The 22,651-nt window shown below is 41.5% G+C and overlaps 1 protein-coding gene across 4 annotated transcripts in view; it reads right to left on the bottom strand.

Annotated features, from left to right (window-relative positions):
- Positions 1–22,651, bottom strand: part of prkar1b (protein kinase, cAMP-dependent, regulatory, type I, beta) — a 117,302-nt gene that overhangs the window by 90,977 nt on the left and 3,674 nt on the right. The window contains exons 1-2 of one of the 4 annotated variants that reach the window (XM_037544982.1): positions 5,079–5,388; positions 4,900–4,967 (exon numbers count right to left, since the gene is read on the bottom strand). The exons of 2 other annotated variants lie outside the window; for them this stretch is intronic. In XM_037544982.1, coding sequence (XP_037400879.1) covers positions 4,900–4,967; positions 5,079–5,373 — 363 coding nt within the window. In that variant the 5' untranslated portion in view covers positions 5,374–5,388. Of the gene's footprint in view, positions 1–4,899; positions 5,389–22,651 lie in introns of those variants that run through there. One more of the 4 variants, XM_017706227.2, reaches the window with a different exon arrangement.

Consider the following 22,651-nt stretch of genomic DNA (forward strand, 5'->3'; position numbering starts at 1 on the left):
GGCTTAAATACTCTGCATAGCGAAATGGTTCTTCAGATTGACGAAGGGGGTACTGTATACAGTTCTATAGAGAACCATGAGAACCATTTTGACATTGGTTCTATATAGCACCAAAAAGGGTTCTTCTGTTGTTACACGCTTGACAGCAGAGCAAACCACTTTAATGCTAAATAAAATGAAAAAATTGTTCTTTATAAACCTCATTGTTCTGAATAGAACCTTTACTAAAGAACCCTTGTAGAAATGTTATTTTAAGTGTGGCAACTTTATCCTTTAATGGAACCTTCCTATCCTGATCAGAGTGGTCTTTTTTGCGGTATGATGATGCCCCCCACCCACAGGACAGCAGGGGTCACTGAATGCTGTGATGAGTATCAGAATGATGCAAGTCATTCACTACGACCTTCACTGTGACCAGCTGAACACCTAGAGCAGATTTTGGACCACAGTGTTGGACAGTGTTCTCCACCGCCATCATCAAAACACCAACTTAGGGAGCATTTTTTGGAAAAACTACGCATCCATCCTTCCAGTACAGAGCCAGACTATTGTAGTAAGCTGTTCTAATGGCCTGGTTATGTCGTTTTTCACCTGTCTGTGTATCAATTTAGCCCTCACCACCTGTAACCTTCCTCCAAAGCTAGTCCAACCGAGCAGCTTCTACGAAAGAACACAAGTATGGAGAGCACACAGGAACCTAAGCTGATCCGCCCTGCTCGAGTCCTTCTGCTGTTTTCCAAGAAGAGCGTGGCAGCAGACGATCGTAAACAGATGCAGGTGCAGTTTGTTCTTCCAAATGAAACCACTCATAACTCATCTCGCTGAATAATTCACCGGCAACGCTAATGACAACAGAGTGTGCGTGTTTGTGTCTGGATGAGGGCGCAGAGCGCGTTCGCACAGGACGCAGGCGGGCGCATGTGTTTACGTGCACACGTGTTCGTGCTTAACTGCAGCTGCAGCTGTGGCAGCCAAACGCTGACAAAGAGATCGAGCCCCAGCACAAAGGACTGGGCACAGACAGCAGAGACACCGCAGCACAGCGCTGCAGCACCGTTTAGAAGGTCTGCGATAACGTTACTCAGACTCAGACGCACCTTTCAACAGCCATGTCCACCATTTAGCAGCAATGGGACACTTCATTCAGGGTTAAAGCACAATGTATTAGGCCTATTACTTACGTTAGGAGATATGCTTTATGATAAGGGCTTCTAACAGTATGTAGAACCTTTCTGAAAATGGTTCTACATAGAGCTCCTTAGTAAATGCAATAGTTCTATTTAGAACCATATCACGCTTAAATAGTTAAATACATGATCAGATACTCTGCGCAGTGACACGGCTCTTCAGAGTGACTGAGAATGTATTGTATACGGTTCTATGTAGAACCTTTTGGAAAATGTTCTATATAGGATTCCTTAGTAAATGCCACCAATCTATTTAGAACCATTTCATGCTTAAATTGTAAAATAAATGGTCAAACGATCTGCATAGTGAAATGGTTCTTCAGATGGACGTAGGTTCTATGTAGAACCTTTTTGAAAATGGTTCTGTGTAGAGTTCTTTAGTGAATGCAATGGTTCTACTTAGAACCATTCCACGCTATAATAGTTAAAATACACGCTTAAATAACCTGCATAGTTAAACGGTTCCTCAGGTTGACGGAGAATGTATTGTATACGGTTCTATGTAGCACCTTTTTGAAAATGGTTCTATATAGCACCAAAAAGGGTTCTTCTGTTGTTACACGTTTGACGCCATAACAGCAGAGCAAACCACTTTAATGCGGCATAAAATGAAAAAAATGGTTCTTTATAGAACTCACTGTTCTGAATAGAACCTTTACTAAAGAACCCTTGAAGAAACGTTACTTGAAGTGTGGCAACTTTATCCTTTAATGAAGCATTTCTTCATAACACTTGAGTGATATAAAGAAGCCTGTTCTATCCCAGGCATCGTCTGTGTCTTACAACTTAGGCTTCATGCAGCACTGCGGGTGCGTGGGGTCACATGGGACACCCCTCTAGGAACACAACCTTTGCTTACCTCTTTCCAAGTTACATCCGTATCCCGGGACACAGTAGCTTTTTATTTATTTATTTATTTATAACACTCATCATGTGCTTGGTTTATCAAGAATTTGGACTTGTGGTCTAGCTATACTCTCTCAGAAAAGAGGGTGAGAAACTGCCGCTGGGGTGGTTCCCTCAAGGGTCCATCTCAGTACCTTTAGTCAGGGGACATAACTGAGCCATAATCCATTGAAATGATATTTTCTAAGCTGTACTGACTCCACGCACCCCGCCTCGCCTCCAGGCTTTTATTTTACTGTTCATTCAGTTATGAAAAGGCACAAATACGTCCTTTTCACCTGGAAAAACCTATTTAAGGTTCGCAACTGGACCACTGCTGTACCTTTGAGGGAAGAATGTACCAGCACAGAACCTTCATTTCTAACAGTGTAGAGCACTCCGGTCTGGATTGGGATTTGATTTGGAGGAATATTTTCATTTCCTCCAAAAATATGACCCCTCACTGGGCATTCCACATGAAACTATCCTTTTTTGGATGACTCGGTACCGCAGCGGGCCGCTGCTAGACTGAACCAAGCAAAGGCCGATACCGTGACGCTCGGTCTGCAGCAAAGCCGACTAGGTCTGGTTTGAATTCATTTGACTTATTTGTGCATCTTTGTGTGCGTCCCTGTATGTACATTATGCTCTATTGTACTAAAAATGTTTAATGAACTATTTTCACTAAATAAAAAATCTAATTTAATGTTTTTTTTTTATATCAAGACCTAAATATAACAAAACGGTTTCTACACACTCAAATGTGGAGCTAAATGCCTATTTTATTTAGTAAATTGGTTGAAGAAAACGGACCTGTGTCATAACTGCACACACCTTACATTGTCTTTTCAGTGAATTTGACTCTGTTGTCTTTTAGTCCTTCATCAATAGTCAGTTTAGACCACAGAACCTTTGTCGGCAGCATATTCTTGGTTAGCTGACTATTCTGGATAGGTTTAATATATAAGGCAGCTCAGTTTACAGCACAGTCTTTAAGCATCTTTTAATAAATTTAATAAAAATGTATTTATTTAAAAATTTATTGGGCATGTCCTGATTGTTCTGCCGTTTTTTTGCTTGTTTGTTTGTTTCTTGCGACCCTGAGGGAGAAGCGGCTTAGAAAATGTGTGTGTGTGTGTGTGTGTGTGTGTGTGTGTGTGTGTGTGTATGTTTTTTTGTTTTTTTTTTCCCCCTCAATCTGAGCCATGTCTTTTAATATTGAGTATCAGCCAATACAGACTTTATTGCAGAAAATATGTTTCGATAGTGACGATTCTCAATGCTACACACTGATTTTCAGACTTTGAGACACATTTAATTCAAAGCAATGGGATCGAACCGCTGTGTGGCCATGAGGGACAGGGATGCAATCTCACTTCCTGCTCTAGAATGCAGGGGCGTGGCTAACACAAGACCCCGCCTATAGTCTAAAACTCGTGTTTCTATAGTGACATAAAATGTGCGATAGCATTTTTTTAAAATGCAGCTTTTCATTTAAAAATTAAACTCAGGATAAATTCAAACCCTTCAACTTCACTTTAAATCAAAAAGATCTTCAAAACATTTTACAAAAAGGAAATAAAACGTATTTTCACAAGTGGAGTAAATTCAGAGGTTAGGGTTTGGGACAGACACCTCCTTATAAAAACTATCTATATATGATTTTCTGTATATTTAAGTTATTACCATCTCTATTAATGCCTTTAAATGGCTACAGCTACACTAAGAGTTAAGAGTTTAAATAGATCATAACATCATCCTTGTAAATGTCTAAGGTCTGAATACTTTAGTACTGATGCATTAAGTGACTCAGTGCAATGACCCATTTAAATATTTGCAACTAGGAATTTAACTGCCTGTTCAAGCTCCCAACTGACGAAGGACACAGCTCGAGTTCAAATAAACAAACATTACTCAGCGGTGATCTCCAAACACGTTACAGCAAAAAGACAAAACATAGAACTTTTGTCAAACCAGTTGACGAAATAGCACCTAAATTCATTGCTACAAGTGTATCGCTGTTGTCAGAACAAAACCTTGTATCACCAAAATGAAAACGACTTGGCTTTTAACGTGAGTCAATGGAACTTGTCTTGTTGGGCCATTTATTTTTGTCAATTCATCACGGAACTTACATGCAATGTAAGAGACAACAGACACTCTCAAATCATATCAAAAACTGAAAAATGCTTATGTTTTCATCAACTTGGGGACATCTGGTCCTTACAAAGAGATAAATACATGGCCACACACCAACACTCGCAATCTTTCTCTCTCCACTTCATAGCATCCTCACTGTTCCAGGTTTATGCTTATGAAATTCCTGGTCAGCCTCAATTCCTCAATTCCCCACGAGCTAAAAAACATAAGCACATGTAGCAATACTGCTGCGCATGCGCCCGGCACACAAACACATACACATTACGCAGAGTCATTCCCTAAGGGAACAGAGCCAGCGGGGATGCAAGGGCACACAGAAACGCACTGCAGGCTTGGAAAAGACAACGTTAATCAGCTTTCGGCTTCCCCTTCAGCCTCTGAGTGAATCCGTGAATTGGTGCTCTGTGAGTCACGAGCTGGAGAAGCAAAAGTCACAACAAAACGGCGTCAGTCTCACAGCCACATCAGCACCGCATCAGGACGCAGGAACGGGAGAAGGGTGTCGCGAATCGAGCAAGCAGAGAGCAGAAAAGCGCACGCACCTGCGCGATCATCCCCGCTGTGGCGCCGGTCCTGCAGAGAGTTATTATTGTGTTTGGAATGAAAGGCCCTGATCCAGACCAGCTCGGTCTCATTCAGCAATGAGGACACAGACAAACGCACTCACCCGCATGAGCGCCAGCTTCATTAGAGAAAGCGAGGGTCTGCGCCGCCGCCACAACAAAACTGCATGGCCTAGTGTGTGCGAGAGAGAGAGTGAGAGGGAGAGAGAGAGAGGGAGAGACAGAGACAGAGACAGTGGTAGACACAAGCAAAGAGGGTGAGATATGAAAAGAGAGAGCGTACGAGAGACTGGATGAATGAAGGAATGGATGCTATGGAAACAGAAGAGGAAAATGCCTGAATCCCCAGCTCTCCCTCTCAATCTCCACTCCTTCTGTCCATCTCTCCTTTCCTCCTCTCTCTCGCTCTTGCGCAGTTTCTCCGGATCAGCAGCCGAGAGCGAAGTCTTGTGTCTCTCCGTCGTCATGACGACCAGATATTGCAACATCCTCTCTATTGAAGGGTAAGGGAGGGGAGTGACATCAACACTTGCGTAAATGCCATCACACGTCGCCGGCACTGTGACGCGCCACGGCATCGATGGCACATTCACGCCGACAGTGCAAACGCATTCATCGTTAAAGCCACTTTTCCCTCCCTTTGCTATAGAGTCTATGCCCCAGACAGGATGCGTGAGCGGTGCACCAGCCCACCCAACCCAACCCACCCTACAGTGCTCGTTTTATTTGCAAATGCCATTCAAGCCGAGAAAGGAAGCTCAATTTCTTTCTTCTACCTGCTATGAAGATCAATGACAGCATAGAACTTACCAACAATAAATGACACACTATAAAACACAAAGGCAAAGTTCATAAACAAACTATAGTAGTTGCAGAACAATGATTTTGATCATTTAATTGGGTTTATATAGATATTCCAGATGGTGTTAAACGTAACAGCTATGGTGTTAAAGTACAGCCCCATTTCCAAAAAAGTTGGGATACTGTGAAAAATATAAATAAAAACAAAACGCAATGATGTGCAAATCATTTAATCATTTAATATTTTATCAAAAACGCTTCCAAGACAACATATCAAATGTTTATTGCTATTTGAAAAATATTTGCCATTTCGAATTTTATGCCAGCAGCATGTTCCAAAAAAGTTGGGACAGGGGAAACAAAAGGCTGGTAAAGTTGCGTAATGCTTAAAAAACCCCTGGTGGTTAACTGGCAACGGGTCAGTAACATGATTGGGTAACAATTATGTACATTTCAGAGAGTCTTTCAGAAGAAAAGATGAGGAGGGGTTCATCACTCTGTGAAAGACTGCACAATCAAATAGTGCAACAATTTAACAATAAAGTTTCTTAATGGAAAATAGCAAAGAACTCATGCTTTTCATCATCTATGGTACATAATAACATTAAAAGATTCTGAGAATCTGGAGAAATATCTGTATGCAAGGGACAAGGCTGAAAACCAGTATTTGCTGTGATCTTTGGGCCCTCAGACGACACTGCATTAAAAACAGACATGATTCTATAGTGGAATTCACTGCATGGGCTCAGAAACACTTCTGAAAACCACTCTGCATGAAAACAGTTCAGCGCTGCATCCACAAATGTTCATTAAAACTCTAAAACACAAAGAAGGAACCCAATATAAACAGGATCCAGAAACGCTGCCACCTTCTCTGGGCCTGAGCTCATTTAAAATGGACTGAGGCGAAGTGGAAAAATGTCCTGTGGTCCAACAAATCCACATTTTAAATTCTTTTTGGAAATTATGGACACTGTGTCCTCTGGGCCAAAGACTACTCAGTTTGTTATCAGTGCACAGTTCAAAAGCCGGTATTCATGATGGTATGGAGTGCATTAGGCACATCTGTGGCACCATTAATGTTGAATGATATATACATGTTTTGGCAACATATGCTGCCATCCTGATGACGTCTTTTTGAGGGAAGGCCTTATTTCAGCAAGAAGATGCTAAACCACATTCTGCATGTATCACAACAGCATTGCTCCGTATTAAAAGCGTCCGGCTGTTTATGTGTATGTTATGTGTGTTAAGAACGCTTCAACATAAGATAGTTATGAAAAGCATTTAGAGTGCTTTTAATTATTTGTAGGTCACTATGTGAGTGACTAGTCATTCAAATGGTAGTGTTTATTAATGCACAAGTTACAACAATATAACTATTAACTACTATGAACATTAACAAACTATTAGATAGTGATTAAGTCGTCATCTATAGGGGCTCATTACTACACAGTGTCACCCAAACAAGAGGATTCTGTTAGCATTACAGGCCTAATTCATCACAACAACAAAATAAGGCTAGTCTAGACAGTGCCTGAGTTGGAGTGGTAGTCATGACAACAGTGATGCAGTTCCAGAAGGATCTGTCACTTAAACTGCCAATCAAAAAGCTGAATGTGTGACACGTACGCACACACTCCCACTTAAACGCATGTACACACACATGCATGCGCACACTCATGCAAACACACACACACACACACACATTATATATATATATATATATATATATATATATATATATATATATATATATATACACACATACATACATACATACATACACACACACACACACAGAGGTTTGTCCAGTACTGATTTGTACCTGTCTGGACAGATCTGAGGGTAGTTCTTCATCTCAGAGGTCACCACACCCACAAAAGAACAAACCTCCACAGACTCACACACAGGAGCTGTCCACACCTGTCTGTCCATCAGGCTGTAACCTCGTGTCACTAATCCCATCAGGCCCAGAGTGACAAGACCACCATCACAGCGAGGGGGGTTTCTGTGTGTGTGTGTTTCTGAGAAAGCTGGACGGCAGGTATCATGTTTCTGTGAAAAGTACATGTGCATGCAGCATTTATATACACAGTATGTGTGTTTGAGTTGCATAGCCCAAATGTCATTGGTGGGGAGTGGGGGTGTCAGCCAGGAACCACCATGTCCAAGAAACATAACCCATAGGGGATTTCCATTAGTGTTAACACGTTAACAACACATTAACACCATAAACTAATAACATTATTGGAGTGTGATTTTTTTAATACGGGTGGCACGGTGGCATGGTGGGTAGCGCTGTCGCCTCACAGCAAGGAGAGCCTGGGTTCGATTCCCTGGCCGGGCGACCAGGGTCCTCTCTGTGTGGAGTTTGCATGTTCTCCCCGTGTCTGCGTAGGCTCCAGCACCCCCCCGCGACCCTGATGGAGAAGCGGCTTAGAAAATGGATGGATGGATATTTTTTAATACAACATTAAGTACAAATCATATCCACGATATGTCCATTTTTTCCACGACAATATTTATGACAATAACAGTAAAATACTGTTATACTTCCCATCAGTAATTAACATTCCTCATTTTTAACACTGGTAATGCATCTGCCCTTTAGCTCCATCTGCAGTCCCAGCCTAAAGACCAGCTCATGCTCTGTTCAACTATGTCAGGCGTTGCAACCCAAATGTTAAGAAGAGCCATTTTGTCCTTTCAACAAAAATCAAACTTGGGAGTGTCAATATTTTAATATATTGGCTGTAAATGTGTCTCAGTATGTCCTAATGCAGTAGTATAGGCTAAAAATATAACATAAATGAAAATGCAGACTCACTTTGCTTTGCTTTTAGCTTTAGCTCACCTATAGCCACTTTTCTCACATCTCCAGCAGGAAACTTTTCCTCAAAAGTGGATTAGTTTCTTTTAAAATGTCTCTCAATGTTCGACTGTTTAGTAGGCTGACGTCAGCCTCTCATTCACCAGCTTCTTGTTCATTTTTTTCCATTCCATCTTAATTGGTGTCTGAGGTACCAGAATGTAACTGCTATGCCATTTAAGGTGGAATGGGAACAAGAAGCTGGTGAACAGGAAGCTGGATTCAGCTTCGCGAACCAGCTGAGTGATCCACTCATCTCTAAATTATCGATGCTTGCTTAAATCTTTCTCTTTGCCATTTCGTTACATACTAGCCAGGCATATCTAGTGATATTAATCTCAGCTGTTGTGGTGGAGTTTTAAATGAATTGCAGGACACTTAACAGGATGCAATTCAAGTGCAAGTCAAAGACAAAGCTGCATACAAAACATTGCTACTCCACTAGTCAGCCAGTCAGTTACTAGTCAGTTACCGTGATACCCTGTTATTAATCTCAACTGTTGTGACAAGGTTTTAAATAATTGAGTCTCAAAGAGTTGCAGGACACTCTACATTATGCAGTTCATGTGCAATTTAGTTTCACATAAGTTTCAAACAACCACAAAAGTTTCATGTAAAGTCAGCCTTAGTGTAAAACTGCGAAATGTCATGCCACAGTGGTCCTGCCTGCTATAAATCCAGGGTATGCTTAAAGGAGAACTTTGGTGGTAGAGGACAGTGTTTTATCATTATCAATGTAGCTATGGTATAACTGAGATTTGGGGGAGGAACATGCCTAAAACCTCTCCTTCTTACAATTTAATACCCTATAACTTCATCCTGACCTTTCGTTCCAGAGACGAAGTGTTCACAATCCCAAACACCACCCCATCTCCTCCCTACACCTCAATCCTACATCAGTCTTACTACGGCTATGAGGGGGGTTCTGGCCTTCCAGCTACAGGGAGAAGCTGCCCAGAACTCCAGCCCAAGTTCTAAGAGTTCTCCCCCTCCCTCACCCAGTATTCTCTCATACTACCACCACCATGTTGAAAGCATGATCTGAACTCACAAATGATAATATAATGTCACAATATGCTCTTCTGAGTGTATCATGGATATCATCAGTGCTCATCATCAAATATACAACATCATAACATTTGCTATGCATCACTATATTATATTTTTGCCATATCTGCCACCCCTATTCAGCAATCAGTGAGAAGAATTACACTTTTGTAACATTTCCATTAGCATCAAAGCACTTTTTGAGCAGTCAGAAACCAGGGGTGTAGCTATGGGGGGCGGGCGGGGCCTAGGCCGACTCAATTAGAAGTTAGGCCCTGTAGCTATACCTCTAGCAGGTATGTCTGTTTATTTTTCTAGGAAGTCTCACTGAGGTATGTAAAAGCATGTTTTAAAGGATATCTAGTGAGAGCAAGATTTGTGTGTGGGTCTACCTGAAAGGTCACTGGGTCTGCCCTTTAAAAACTTGACTTGAAAAGACACTGATCTGCCCCTGTTTGTGTGTGTGTGTGCATACAAGTGTGTGTATTTCAACACGGTTCTTAAAGGACACCAGTCGCGCTGTCAAGCAATCGTGATTCATTTTCCATCCCTTTCAATACGTATTCAGAACAAAAATGATGAATCGTTGTGGCATAAATTCAGACGATATTGAACTGTTTAATTCCAGAATCTATAAAGTGCAATTCCTACATCTCCAAGAGTTCCTTTGCAGTGTTTCAGTTGGTTAGGGCATGGCTATATCAGTACTGCGCAGGAATGGCCACGCCCCTGACCTCCCACAATTCTTAAATAATCTAGCAATCTTATTGATTGCTGAATGACGAGCAATTAATAATACTCTAGTAAACAGAAGCGTATCATTTGTAAGCAAGAAATGTGGTATGTGGTATAAATGTTTTTATACGATGCATTAAGGTCTTGTGTAAATCAGCTATGAACTGATTGTTCATTAATAAGTTAAAACTTAATTAATCACAATCTTTCAGTTGCAAGCATACTTGAGTCATCTTTGCGATATATTAATTAAGGAATATGAACAGGCAATAATTCAATAAATCTGAATTCACAATGACTAAACATGGCAGTTAAATCAGTTGCAAAGCCATCTGTAACCCAGCAGTCACACTGGCAGCAACGTGATGTTATAATACGACTGAAATTCCTTTATTTTCAGTGATAACTGGTGATTTCCGTAAACAGGAGGCTGCACAAACTTTGGCAATGGAAAGTGGGTGGAGTCAAGGATGTGATAAAGTTGAGCAAAGTTTAAACTTATGCAAATGAAACGATGTTCCAATTACCAATGGGAATACAGCGAGGTGGTACATGTTTCATCTCGGCCACTGTAAAACAGTGTGTTCCTTTCTTGGTTCCTACATATTTGTGCCTACTACAGAACGGCGGCAGTGCCTTCAACGCAAACAAAGTTATACAACCCCAATTCCAGTGAAGTTGGGACATTGTGTAAAACATAAATAAAAACAGAATACGATGATTTGCAAATCCTTTCAACCAATATTCAATTGAATACACTACAAAGACAAGATATTTAATGTTCGAACGGATAAACTTTATCGTTTTTTGCAAATATTCACTCATTTTGAATTTGATGCCTGCAACACGTTCCAAAGAAGTTGGGACAGGGGCGTGTTTATCACTGTGTTACATCACCTTTCCTTTTAACAACACTCAATAAGCGTTTGGCAACTGAGGACATTAATTGTTGAAGCTTTGTAGGTGGAATTCTTTACCATTCTTGCTTGATGTACAACTTCAGTTGCTCAACAGTCCGGAGTCTCTGCTGTCGTATTTTGTGCTTCATAATGCACTACACATTTTCAATGGGAGACGGTCTGGACTGCAGGCAGGCCAGTCTAGTACCTGCACTCTTTTACTACGAAGCCATGCTGTTGTAACACGTGCAGAATGTGGCTTGGCGTTGTCTTGCTGAAATAAGCAGGACGTCCCTGAAAAAGACGTTGCTTGGATGGCAGCATATGTTGCTCCAAAACCTGCATGTACCTTTCAGCGTTAATGGTGTCTTCACAGATGTGCAAGTTACCCATGCCATGTGCACTAACACACCCCCACACCAGATGCTGGCTTTTGAACTTTGTGCTGATAACAATCTGGACAGTCCTTTCCCTCTTTGGCCCGGAGGATACGACTCGTCAGACCACAGGACACTTTTCCACTTTGCGTCAGTCCATCTCAGATGAGCTCGGGCCCAGAGAAGCCGGCGGCGTTTCTGGGTGTTGATATATGGCTTCGCTTTGCATGGCAGAGTTTTAACTTGCACTTGTAGATGATGCGACGAACTGTGTTCACTGACAGTGGTTTTCTGAAGTGTTCCTGAGCCCATGTGGTAAAATCCGTTACAGAATGTCGGTTTTTAATGCAGTGCCGCCTGAGGGATCGAAGGTCACGGGCATTCAATGTTGGGTTTCTGCCTTGCTGCTTACTTGCTGAGATTTCTCCAGATTCTCTGAATCTTTTGATGATATTATGGACTCTAGATGATGAAACCCCTAAATTCCTTGCAATTGCACATTGAGAAACATTGTTCTTAAACTGTTGGACTATTTGCTCACACAGTTGTTCACAAAGTGGTGAACCTCGCCCCATCCTTGCTTGTTGCCTATCAGGGATGCTTCCTTTATACCCAATCATGACACTCATCTGTTTCCAATTAACCTGTTCAGCAGTGAAATATTCCAAACAGGTGTTTTTTGAGCATTCCTCAACTTTCCCAGTCTTTTGTTGCCCCTGTGCCAACTTCTTTGGAACATGTTGCAGGCATCAAATTCAAAATGAGTGAATATTTGCAAAAAACAATAAAGTTGATCCATTTGAACATTAAATATCTTGTCTTTGTAGTGTGTTCAATTGAATATAGGTTGAAAAGGATTTGCAAATCATCGTATTCTGTTTTTATTTATGTTTTACACAACGTCCCAACTTCATTGGAATTGGGGTTGTAGACAAGCTATATAGGGATTACATTTACAGACAAGCTATTTTTGTCTAGGATCATTTCCAGGGAAATCAGATTTGTGCTTGGCGTCAGTGAAACCATGACAATCAACAATCAGCTCGAGTTCAGTAACTCCCACAGGCAAAGTGCGCACAGCTATTTACAGCAAAATACAAAGAAATACTGTAACTTAAAACACTGTCACTGTAAACTGTATCTTTAGAACTTATTTATGGTACAAGGTGCACAGTTGGCTCGTAAGCCCACTGTTCACTTCTTTCACCACCATTGCTAACTAACAGCTCAACACAGTCAGTTTTGGATGGATGGATGGATGGATGGATGGATGGATGGATGGATGGATGGATGATAATAATTTCACCCAAAGCATTTCTACCCTAAGCTTCGCACTCACATATGGGTGCTCTGGAACACAACACAGGACTCTCTGCTCTTTATGGCAGATTTAATGTTCCACCAGCAAAGTCTGGATGAAACCACAGTATTGCGGTCACTTCAAGCAGAACTTTCAACCTTTAACATCTGTTCATGGAGTGGTGCAGTGGTAAGCTTCATTTTAGCTTTAAATATCCATGGTAAGGGCACATCTTGCCCATTCCAGAGCTGATGGGCTTGGAGGGAGCTGAACGGGAGCCATATTACATTTCCCCTGGAGCATCTTGGGATTAGCTGCGTTGACACAAGGCAGTCGTCTAAGGAAAAACACTCCAGCATCACTTCAGTCCAACTTTTGCAATTTCTGAATTGTCATAAAAGTAAAAAAAATCAAAGCTAAATTGGTCATTTATATAAGAAATGTAGTTTTTCTCTAATGTTGCATTTTCTAAAATGTCTAAAATGAATGCTCCACCAGAGGGCAGTCTAGAGCGTCTGCACACCAGCTATAGTAGCTATACAACAGAAAGCTAGCATAACTTTTAACATCATTTCGTGAATTCATCAGAGTATCAGCCAACTATCTCTTCACAAATTCACAGCTTTAAAGCTCAAAGGACAAAAAGCATTTGTCTGCTTATCTTAAAGATTTTAGATTGCCTGCCCTTCTCTGTAACTTGTAACTTATTTCAGCTTTCCGTGGGTTTAACTGAATACAGTAATAAAGAGATATAAAGCTCAGAGACAGTGAGAAGCACTGGACGTTGCTGGTCGCTAGTGTGCAGGTCAGAGCTGGTGTGCGGTAGCATTGAGAATCCTGTGTGAAGCATCTTCCAACAGATAACTGAAAAGGAGTGCAGTGCAAATGACTTTTTCTTTAGTGGGGTGGTGGGGTGGTAGTATTTTTAAATATTTTTGAACCCAGTTCTGATAAACCGATTGCCCAAATTTGTGACTCTCTGGTCAAAATGACACATTTGGCCTCTTAAAAGTCCCGGGCATATTACAAAATACGGCTTATTATTCAGTAACTACACGGACTCCAACGCAAACTGGCTGAGCTATTCTAAGGTTATAGACGTGTGTAATAAAACTGTCCATTTAAGAGATTCAATGGGAGTAAATTCTGAAGGACTACAACCATTTGGTGCGGATAGTTCAGGATGAGTTTTTTATGTATTTATTTATTTAAATGAGTAACAGAAAACAAAAACAGCTACTGCCAGAATGTCGTACTGCTCTCATTCAACTTTACTGAGGTTCTTCAAATCTTCATCACTACACATTCAAGAATGACGTGCGACAACAAGCTAATAGTTAAAAGTAGTACGAAATGGTTCTGTCTGGAACTCATGGTCCTAAATAGAACCATTCCCTTGACAAAAGAACCTTTAAAAAAACATCTTTTTTAATGTTTTGAGTTGAATAAATGGAATTTTTGGTAGGTATCATAATAGCTGGCTAAAGTGCTAGAACACTTGTAAACAAGCAACATTTCTGCTGTACACTTACATCGTTTTCCACGGCCGCTAATCTACTTAGCAGACGGTGGCACTATTTGGAGAAATGGTGTAAAACGACACCTTTAGCATTCACCTCTTTGTGTTTTCCACAGCCTGAGTGCTCTGCAAGCACTTGTCTCTTGCTTTAAATCTCTCGCTTTAAAACTGGTGTGACTGAGGTAAGCGCTATAACACTAATGCCAGTTCAGTGGCTACCACTATGCTACCGAATACTATATATCATGAAAAATAGCATAACAAATGTTAGTTGTATGTTGGAGCAGTCCTTTGAGAAACATCTGATAGCGGGCTTCATCAAAGGTGGGTGGCTGACCAACGTGCACTCGAGATGATCAAACACACCAGCTGAGAGGAAGGTACACTCCACAGGCTGCAAGACGCTGATTCATCCCCATCTGTTAACATCCACACACACGCAATATGGCCTTCAGATAGGAACACACAAAACCAGCCACGTGCCATCTGCGTGAGTGTACTGTATAACTGCTGCGTGCACACACAAACAGAGGGGAACGCTCATGAAGAGAGGAGAGTTACACAAACACCCTCTCTGAAAGCAAAACGTTTCAGCCCAGGGAATAGCTGTCCGCCTGCAACACGGCAGCAGCTGTAATTGCCTGTAATGGTGAAAAGTGAGCCATGGGGAAAGGTGAGGAGAGAGAGAGGGGGAGAGAGAGAAATTCCAATATGATAACATACACTAATGTGGTGGGGGGGGGTGTTTAATAAGTTGTTTAATGTATTATTAATGACATAGACAATAAACAATTGTTCCTCCAATCAATGCGGCTTGTTAACAATAGGCTACGGGTGCCAAGCAACCCGCCAAAACTGTCCGAACATAGTCAGACATAGCCTAACACAGCCTGACACAGCCTGACAGTGTGCTATAACCTGACACAGTCTGACAGCCTGATATAGCGTGACACAGTCGGACAGTCTGATATAGTCTGACAAAGCCTGACACAGACCAATACATCCTGATACAGTCTTATATAGCCTGATATAGCCTGACACAGTCTGACAGTCTGATATAGCCTGACACAGTCTGACAGTCTGATATAGCCTGACACAGTCTGACAGTCTGATATAGTCTGACACAGTCTGACAGTCTGATATAGTCTGACACAGTCTCATATAGTCCGTCACAGTCTGATAGTTTGATAGTCTGACATAGCCTGACATTCCTATACAGCCTGATATAGTCTAAAACAGTCTAACACAGTATGACACTGTTTGACACAGTCTAATACAGCCTGACACAGCCATACACAGCCTGATACAGTCTGAAACAGTCTAACACAGTATGACACTGTTTGACACAGTCTAATATAGCCTGACACAGCCATACACAGCCTGATACAGTCTGAAACAGTCTAACACAGTATGACACTGTTTGACACAGTCTAATATAGCCTGACACAGCCATACACAGCCTGATACAGTCTGAAACAGTCTAACACAGTATGACACTGTTTGACACAGTCTAATATAGCCTGACACAGCCATACACAGCCTGATACAGTCTGAAACAGTCTAACACAGTATGACACTGTTTGACACAGTCTAATATAGCCTGACACAGCCATACACAGCCTAATACAGTCTGAAACAGTCTAACACAGTATGACACTGTTTGACACAGTCTAATATAGCCTGACACAGCCATACACAGCCTGATACAGTCTGAAACAGTCCAACACAGTATGACACTGTTTGACACAGTCTAATATAGCCTGACACAGCCATACACAGCCTGATACAGTCTGAAACAGTCTAACACAGTATGACACTGTTTGACACAGTCTAATATAGCCTGACACAGCCATACACAGCCTGATACAGTCTGAAACAGTCCAACACAGTATGACACTGTTTGACACAGTCTAATATAGCCTGACACAGCCATACACAGCCTGATACAGTCTGAAACAGTCCAACACAGTATGACACTGTTTGACACAGTCTAATATAGCCTGACACAGCCATACACAGCCTGATACAGTCTGAAACAGTCCAACACAGTATGACACTGTTTGACACAGTCTAATATAGCCTGACACAGCCATACACAGCCTGATACAGTCTGAAACAGTTCAAAATAATCCTTAACAGCAAAAATGGTCTGAAACAGTCTAGGATGAGGACAGTCCAACTCAATCTGAAACAGTCAAAAATGGTCTAAAACAGTCAAAGACAATCTAGAACAGCAGCCTTTTACATACAAACAAAGCACCTGGTGCTTAAAAAGAAGCAAGACACATTTCTTAAGGAGGAGAGTTAAAGTGTTTGATTGACAAGTAAGTAGCCATGAGAATCTACGTGCCGAGTGCTGTACAGGCTTCCTCAGTAGTGATTAGTCAGATGTGGATGACATCTAAACACCCCCAATACCAGCCAAAACAGTAAAATTAGACAAAACTCTCTCTCTCTCTCTCTCTCCCTCTCCCTCTCCCTCTCTCTCTCTCTCTCTCCCCCTCCCCTCTCTCTCTCTCTCCCCCTCCCCTCTCTTCCTGTCTTTCTCTCTCCCCCCCTCTCTCTCTCTCCCTCTCTGTCTCTCTCTCTCTCCCCCTCCCCTCTCTTTCTGTCTTTCTCTCCCCCTCTCTCTCTGTCTCTCTCTCTGTCTGTCTCTCTGTCTGTCTCTCTCTCTCCCCCCCTCCCCTCTCTCTCCCTCTCTTTCTGTCTTTCTCTCTCTCTCCACTCCCCCCCCCCCCCCTCTCTCTCTCTCTCTCTCTCTCTCTCTCTCTCTCAGACACACACTCTAAACATTTATCTCAAATGTCATTTTTCCATTCCATGCAGAAACAGGTTTTTGTATAGTAGCAGATATATATTAGTGTGTGTGTGTGTAGTAACCGCAGCCACCTGTGGCCCATTACCGTCCCACTACAGACCCCTCCCCTGTGTCAGCGCTCTTCTGTGGGCACTCTGAAAGAATTGTGCCCGCCTCATCAAAGCGGTGATTAAACTGCATGAGTGAGGATGAAAGATTGAACGGTCAGAAATAAAACTGACCTTTACCCATTCACTACACTAACGAGGGTCAGAGGGACAGCATCAGTGCCTGATACGGGGTCAAAAGAGGCCCACTCAACACTGTGTGCGTACCTTTGAGGTTAGCACAAATGACAGAGAAAGAGAGAACATGTACGTGCAGCATGTGTGTATGTATAGAGAGAGAGAGAGAGAGAGAGAGAGAGAGAGAGAGAGAGAGAGAGAGAGAGAGAGAGAGGGTGATAAAGTGGTGTGGACAGAACTGGGCTACTTGTTTGTTTTCTTTTCATTTTAATTCATTTTCAATCCAGCTCCTGTAGGCCGTGCCTGCCAGACGAGCGAGCTAAGATTTTTGCCATAAACCTCATGAATTATGGACAGCGAAGAGCGAGAACAGAGACAGAGAAAAAAAAAAGCAAAAACAGAAGAAAGGGATTCATTGAGGAGAACCAGAGGCTCTATATATCTCACCGTCTCCTAGGAAACCAGCACAGAGAGAAAAGACAAATAATATTCATATACAACATAATATTATTCAAATAGAAAGGGAGAGAGAGAGAGAGAGAGAGAGAGAGAGAGAGAGAGAGAGAGAGAGAGAGAGAGAGAGAGAGAGCGCATTTGAGTTGCATCTGAAATTACACCATATAGTATGTCAGTCATGGTGTAGTGTTGGTCAAATTCATTAAATTATATACATTTTTAGTTATTGTTTGATCTTACTGTCATTCCATATTCATCCTCTAATGAGTTCAAACCCTCTGCAGTGAGCAGTGAACAGTGTTAGAGTGAACCATTCCGGAAAAATGGACTGAAAGAGTGAAAAAGAGTGGAAAAAGAACAGCACGTGACAGACTGGGGTGATACACTGTCCAATCAGTCTGAATGAATCAGTTGGAATGATTCAGTCTGAATGAATCAGTTCTTTTCTCTTACTTACAGGCTTGGTGTTATAAACCAACACAAGTTTTTCATAGAGAGCACCCTGTACTGGAGGATGACTGAACAATAACACATTAGTAACACATAAACTATAACACATGCACACACACAGACACTCATGCATGCATTTTTTTGCATTTCATGAACAACAAAAAGGGTCCTTATATAGTTATGATGTCAAGCTTGTAACAGTAGATATCTGGAACACTTTTCAAAAACGTTCTCCATAGGACCTGCTACAACACACTCTTATTCACGCACAGGATTCTTTAAGTTTGTCATAGTTCTCTACGTAACCATTTCATATACTAAAGAACCTCTGAAGAACTTTCATTTTTAAGTGTGTACAGCCTGACGCACTAGCTCAGAATTCAGCCATGCAAAACTTTAGATAAATGAATAACAACAAGCAATGCTGTGCACAGAAACCTGTGCTAACGGAATCAACACGATTTCATACACATCCATAAAAATGTAGATCAAATTGAAAACTAAACAAAAATTCTAGAGCCAAGTTTAGCAGCAAGAGAAAAGTGATTAAAATTCATGACTAATGTTCAGTGTGGAATTTGAATGGATTAATAAATGAGCAACACAGCACGTGCTTCCAAACAATCCATACCACAGCGTCTCCAAACTGTGAAAGTCGTAGAGATGCTGAAAAAAGTAGGCAGTGGGATGATTCTAAAATTTAGGTTAATAAAAGAAAGATTATTTTTAAAAAAAACACTACTGACCTATATCCTGTTTACATGGCCATCAATCCTGGTCAGAGTTTATCAGAGGGAGAGTCAGTAAGCCTCTTACAAAATGCAGGCCAAACGGAGTGGCCTTTGTGTGTTATGAGGCATGCACTAATTTAAGAACCATGGGCTGATGTTGATATCCCATATTTTTCATGTATATATCTCAAGACGTTGATATACAATTCATTTGTCAAATGCAAAGTCATGGAACTTTAAGCTTTACTATCTGGCAGCCTTATGGATAATTGTGGGTTTGGTGGATGCCAGAAGAACACTACTTACCAGTATGCATAGTGCCAACAGGGAAGTTTGGCAGAGGTGGGATAATGGGCTGGAGCTGAACACCACTGAATAACTTTGGGTGGAACTGAAATGTCGACAGCGAGCCAGGCCGTCTCATCCAACATAAGTGCCTGACCTCATATATGACTGAATGGGCACAAATTCCTTCATGAAAGCCTTCCCAGAAGAGTCAGATACGCTCAAAGAGCTCTTTAAGAAGTACAGTTACCTTGCATTGCCATTTATTGCCCATTTTATCAGCTCTAGTTACCATGTAAGTGCACTTTGTAGTTCTATTAATATGTTGAAGACATGTAGTCCCTCTGTTATGTTGCGCAATCTGTTATCCCACCTTTATATCACCACTGTGCACAATTCATACTTGAAAGTTTCTCTATTTCACAGCACAATTTTGACAAATTGGTAGAATTCCCTTTAACACTTGGCTGGGTCAGTACAAGCAGCATTAAAGAGCAGTCAGATGACTGATCACACATGCATAGTGTGTCTATGGGTGTTCTAATGTCATCTGATAGGCACACATTACTTTTATCTGTACTCAGTACAGACAAATAAATGACCAAAACTGCTACTGCTGCTTTAGTCGGGCTGAGTATGAAAAGCCTTTTGTTGTAGAAGCGCATGATGAGGGGTAATATTAGCACCCGTTTCATGTTAGCACCTCTGGCCAATTCAGTGACTGCTGTGACTTTCATAAGACTCGAAAAACAGCAGTGCTTATAGCAGAACACTTTTACTCTGTAATCCTCACTGTATGAACTGTTAATTGTTTGAGTACACTAGACAACTGTACTGTATACAACCACTGAAAACAGGTAGGGCAAACAAGTACATTTATGTTTTTGTTATTCAATATACTTATAGACGAGCTATCGTCTGTGACTTTACATCTGCAAGGTGGATCAGCAAGGTAGGAGTGTCTAATAGGGTAGACAGTGAGTGGACACAGTGTGTAAAACTTTATGTTTATGGCCACTCATAGGGAGCCAGTCCTGTGACCAGAAGGTTGCCTGTTTGAACCCCACAGCCGAAAGTACGTTACTGAGGTGTCCTTGAGCAAGGCACCCAACTCAGGTGCTGCGGACAGGGCGGCCCACTGCTCTGGGCAAGTGCGCTCGCTGTGTGTGCTCACCAGTGTTTATGTGGTGTTTCACTTCACAGATGGGTTAAAAGCAAAGGTGAAATTTCCCTCCCAGTTGCGCGACTAATGAGGGTTACTTAACTTAATTCAAAATGACAAACATAGTCTTTAAGTTGTTTTGAAAAATTTAAGCTGGCAGTGAATGAAAAGTGGCACTGTATTAAAGGTATCGGTAAATTTATGGTGGCACTGTATTTATGGTATTAGTAAATTTAAGGTGGTGGTGTACTAAATTTATCAGTAAATTTAAGGTGATGGTAGCATTAAATTTAAGGAGGCAGTTTAAGGTAGAACCTAGCAACACATTACCATCCACTTTTGGATACCATAGTAACTGCCTAGCAATATCTAAGCCACACTTTAGCAACCATCACACAGTTCAAACGTCTGGTTCCCATCACCACCACTGTGAACTATTTGGACTCTACGTTTCTGATTAGGCATAAATGATGAGCATGAACAAAAATAAGACGGATAGGATTGTTCTTTAATAGTCAGGACCCCCAAAACACCACCACAGAGCAGGTATTGTTTAGGTGTTGGATCATGCTCAGCACTGCAGTGACACTGATGTGGTGGTGGTGTGTTAATGTGTGTTGTGCTGGTACGAGTGGATCAGACACAGCAGTGCTGTAGGAGTTTTTAAACCCTCGTAGATGTAAAGTCAGAAAAAGTAGCTGATCTGTTGCTGCACAGTTTGTGTTGGTCATCCTCTAGTAATTCATCAGTGGTCACAGGACGTTGCCCACAGGATGGTGCTGGCAGGATATTTTTGGTTGGTGGACTATTCTCAGTCCAGCAGTGACACTGATATGTTTCAAATCTCCAGCAACACTGCTCTGATCCACTCGCAACACACCACCACCATGTCAGTGGTCCTGTGGAGCTCCTGACCATTGAAGAACAGGTTAAAAGGGGGCTAACAAAGTATGCAAACAGACAGATGTACTACAGTCCGTAATAGCAGAACTACAAAGTGCTCCTATATGGTAAGTGGAGCTGATAAAATGGACAATAAGGGTAGAAACAAGGAAGGAAATTTATGGAAATGGCTACTTAGTGTATATACACACTTGGAGTTCCAAAAATCATCAACAATACATGCAGATATACTGTTAATCATTTTGTGTTATAACTCATTTCTTCAGAAATGTCTTCTGAAAAATGAATAGCTTGTACTTCATGGCTGTGTTGACTGTAGCATAAACAAACCAGGGGTGGTCTCTGACTTTTGCACAGTATGTTATTTTGATCATTTATGATTATGATACGTTCCAGACACCTCATATATGACACACACACACTGAGAAAATGCTCTGAGTTTCAGGATGTTATCATTCGCCGCGTCACCCACTCCTACGTCTGTGAAAATGCGCCGCTGCTCTTCCGTCCTGCAGTAAAGTCTTCAGAATTACAGCTGAAGCCTCTATAAATGTAGCATAAATCCAAACCACCACGCAGCATCAAATATGCACAACACTACCACCGCTTACATGAGATTACGGCTTCGGGGGTGTTACTGTACAAGCAGCTCCTGACCAAACACTGTAATTGTGATATTCTGATATCACAGGTTTTCTCGCGCAGCTGCTTCTACTCTCCTCCTTTTGATTGACAGCACTATAATAGCACTGCACAGTATACACAAAATCACCATATTTCAAATTATAATGCTATTTTTTGGTATTGTGGTATGACAGCAGCGTATTAAACACGCTGGTGAACTCACAATGTGCCCACGCTTAATGACTGGTCTGTGTGTTTTTGGCCTTAAGTCGTTAAAATACCCACAGAAAGTCATCTGGAACGGCGATTGATGAAGACACTCACAGCACACAGTAAAACCAGTGTGACGGGTTTGAGGTCTCAGTATATAAAACTCTTTTTTTAGAGTTACGCATTCAGTGTAGGGGAAACCTTAAAGCAGTGGCAGCGTTTACAAATGAGAATATAGAGGATTTCGAAGATGATGACCAGGAATTCTATGATTAGGCTTGGGTGCTATGATGGTAATAAGGTATGCTGGTATTTCAAATTTATTCAATGAAATTTCTATTCCATGTCTAAACGGCCAAACAAGCACACATTTACATTTTAGAGGTCTCACTGCAAGGAAGAACCTCAGAAAAACTGACCATGATATAAGCTCAGCAGCTGCT

Source organism: Pygocentrus nattereri, chromosome 14 (assembly GCF_015220715.1).
Source record: "Pygocentrus nattereri isolate fPygNat1 chromosome 14, fPygNat1.pri, whole genome shotgun sequence".
In the NCBI taxonomy this organism is placed as follows: Eukaryota; Metazoa; Chordata; class Actinopteri; order Characiformes; family Serrasalmidae; genus Pygocentrus; species Pygocentrus nattereri.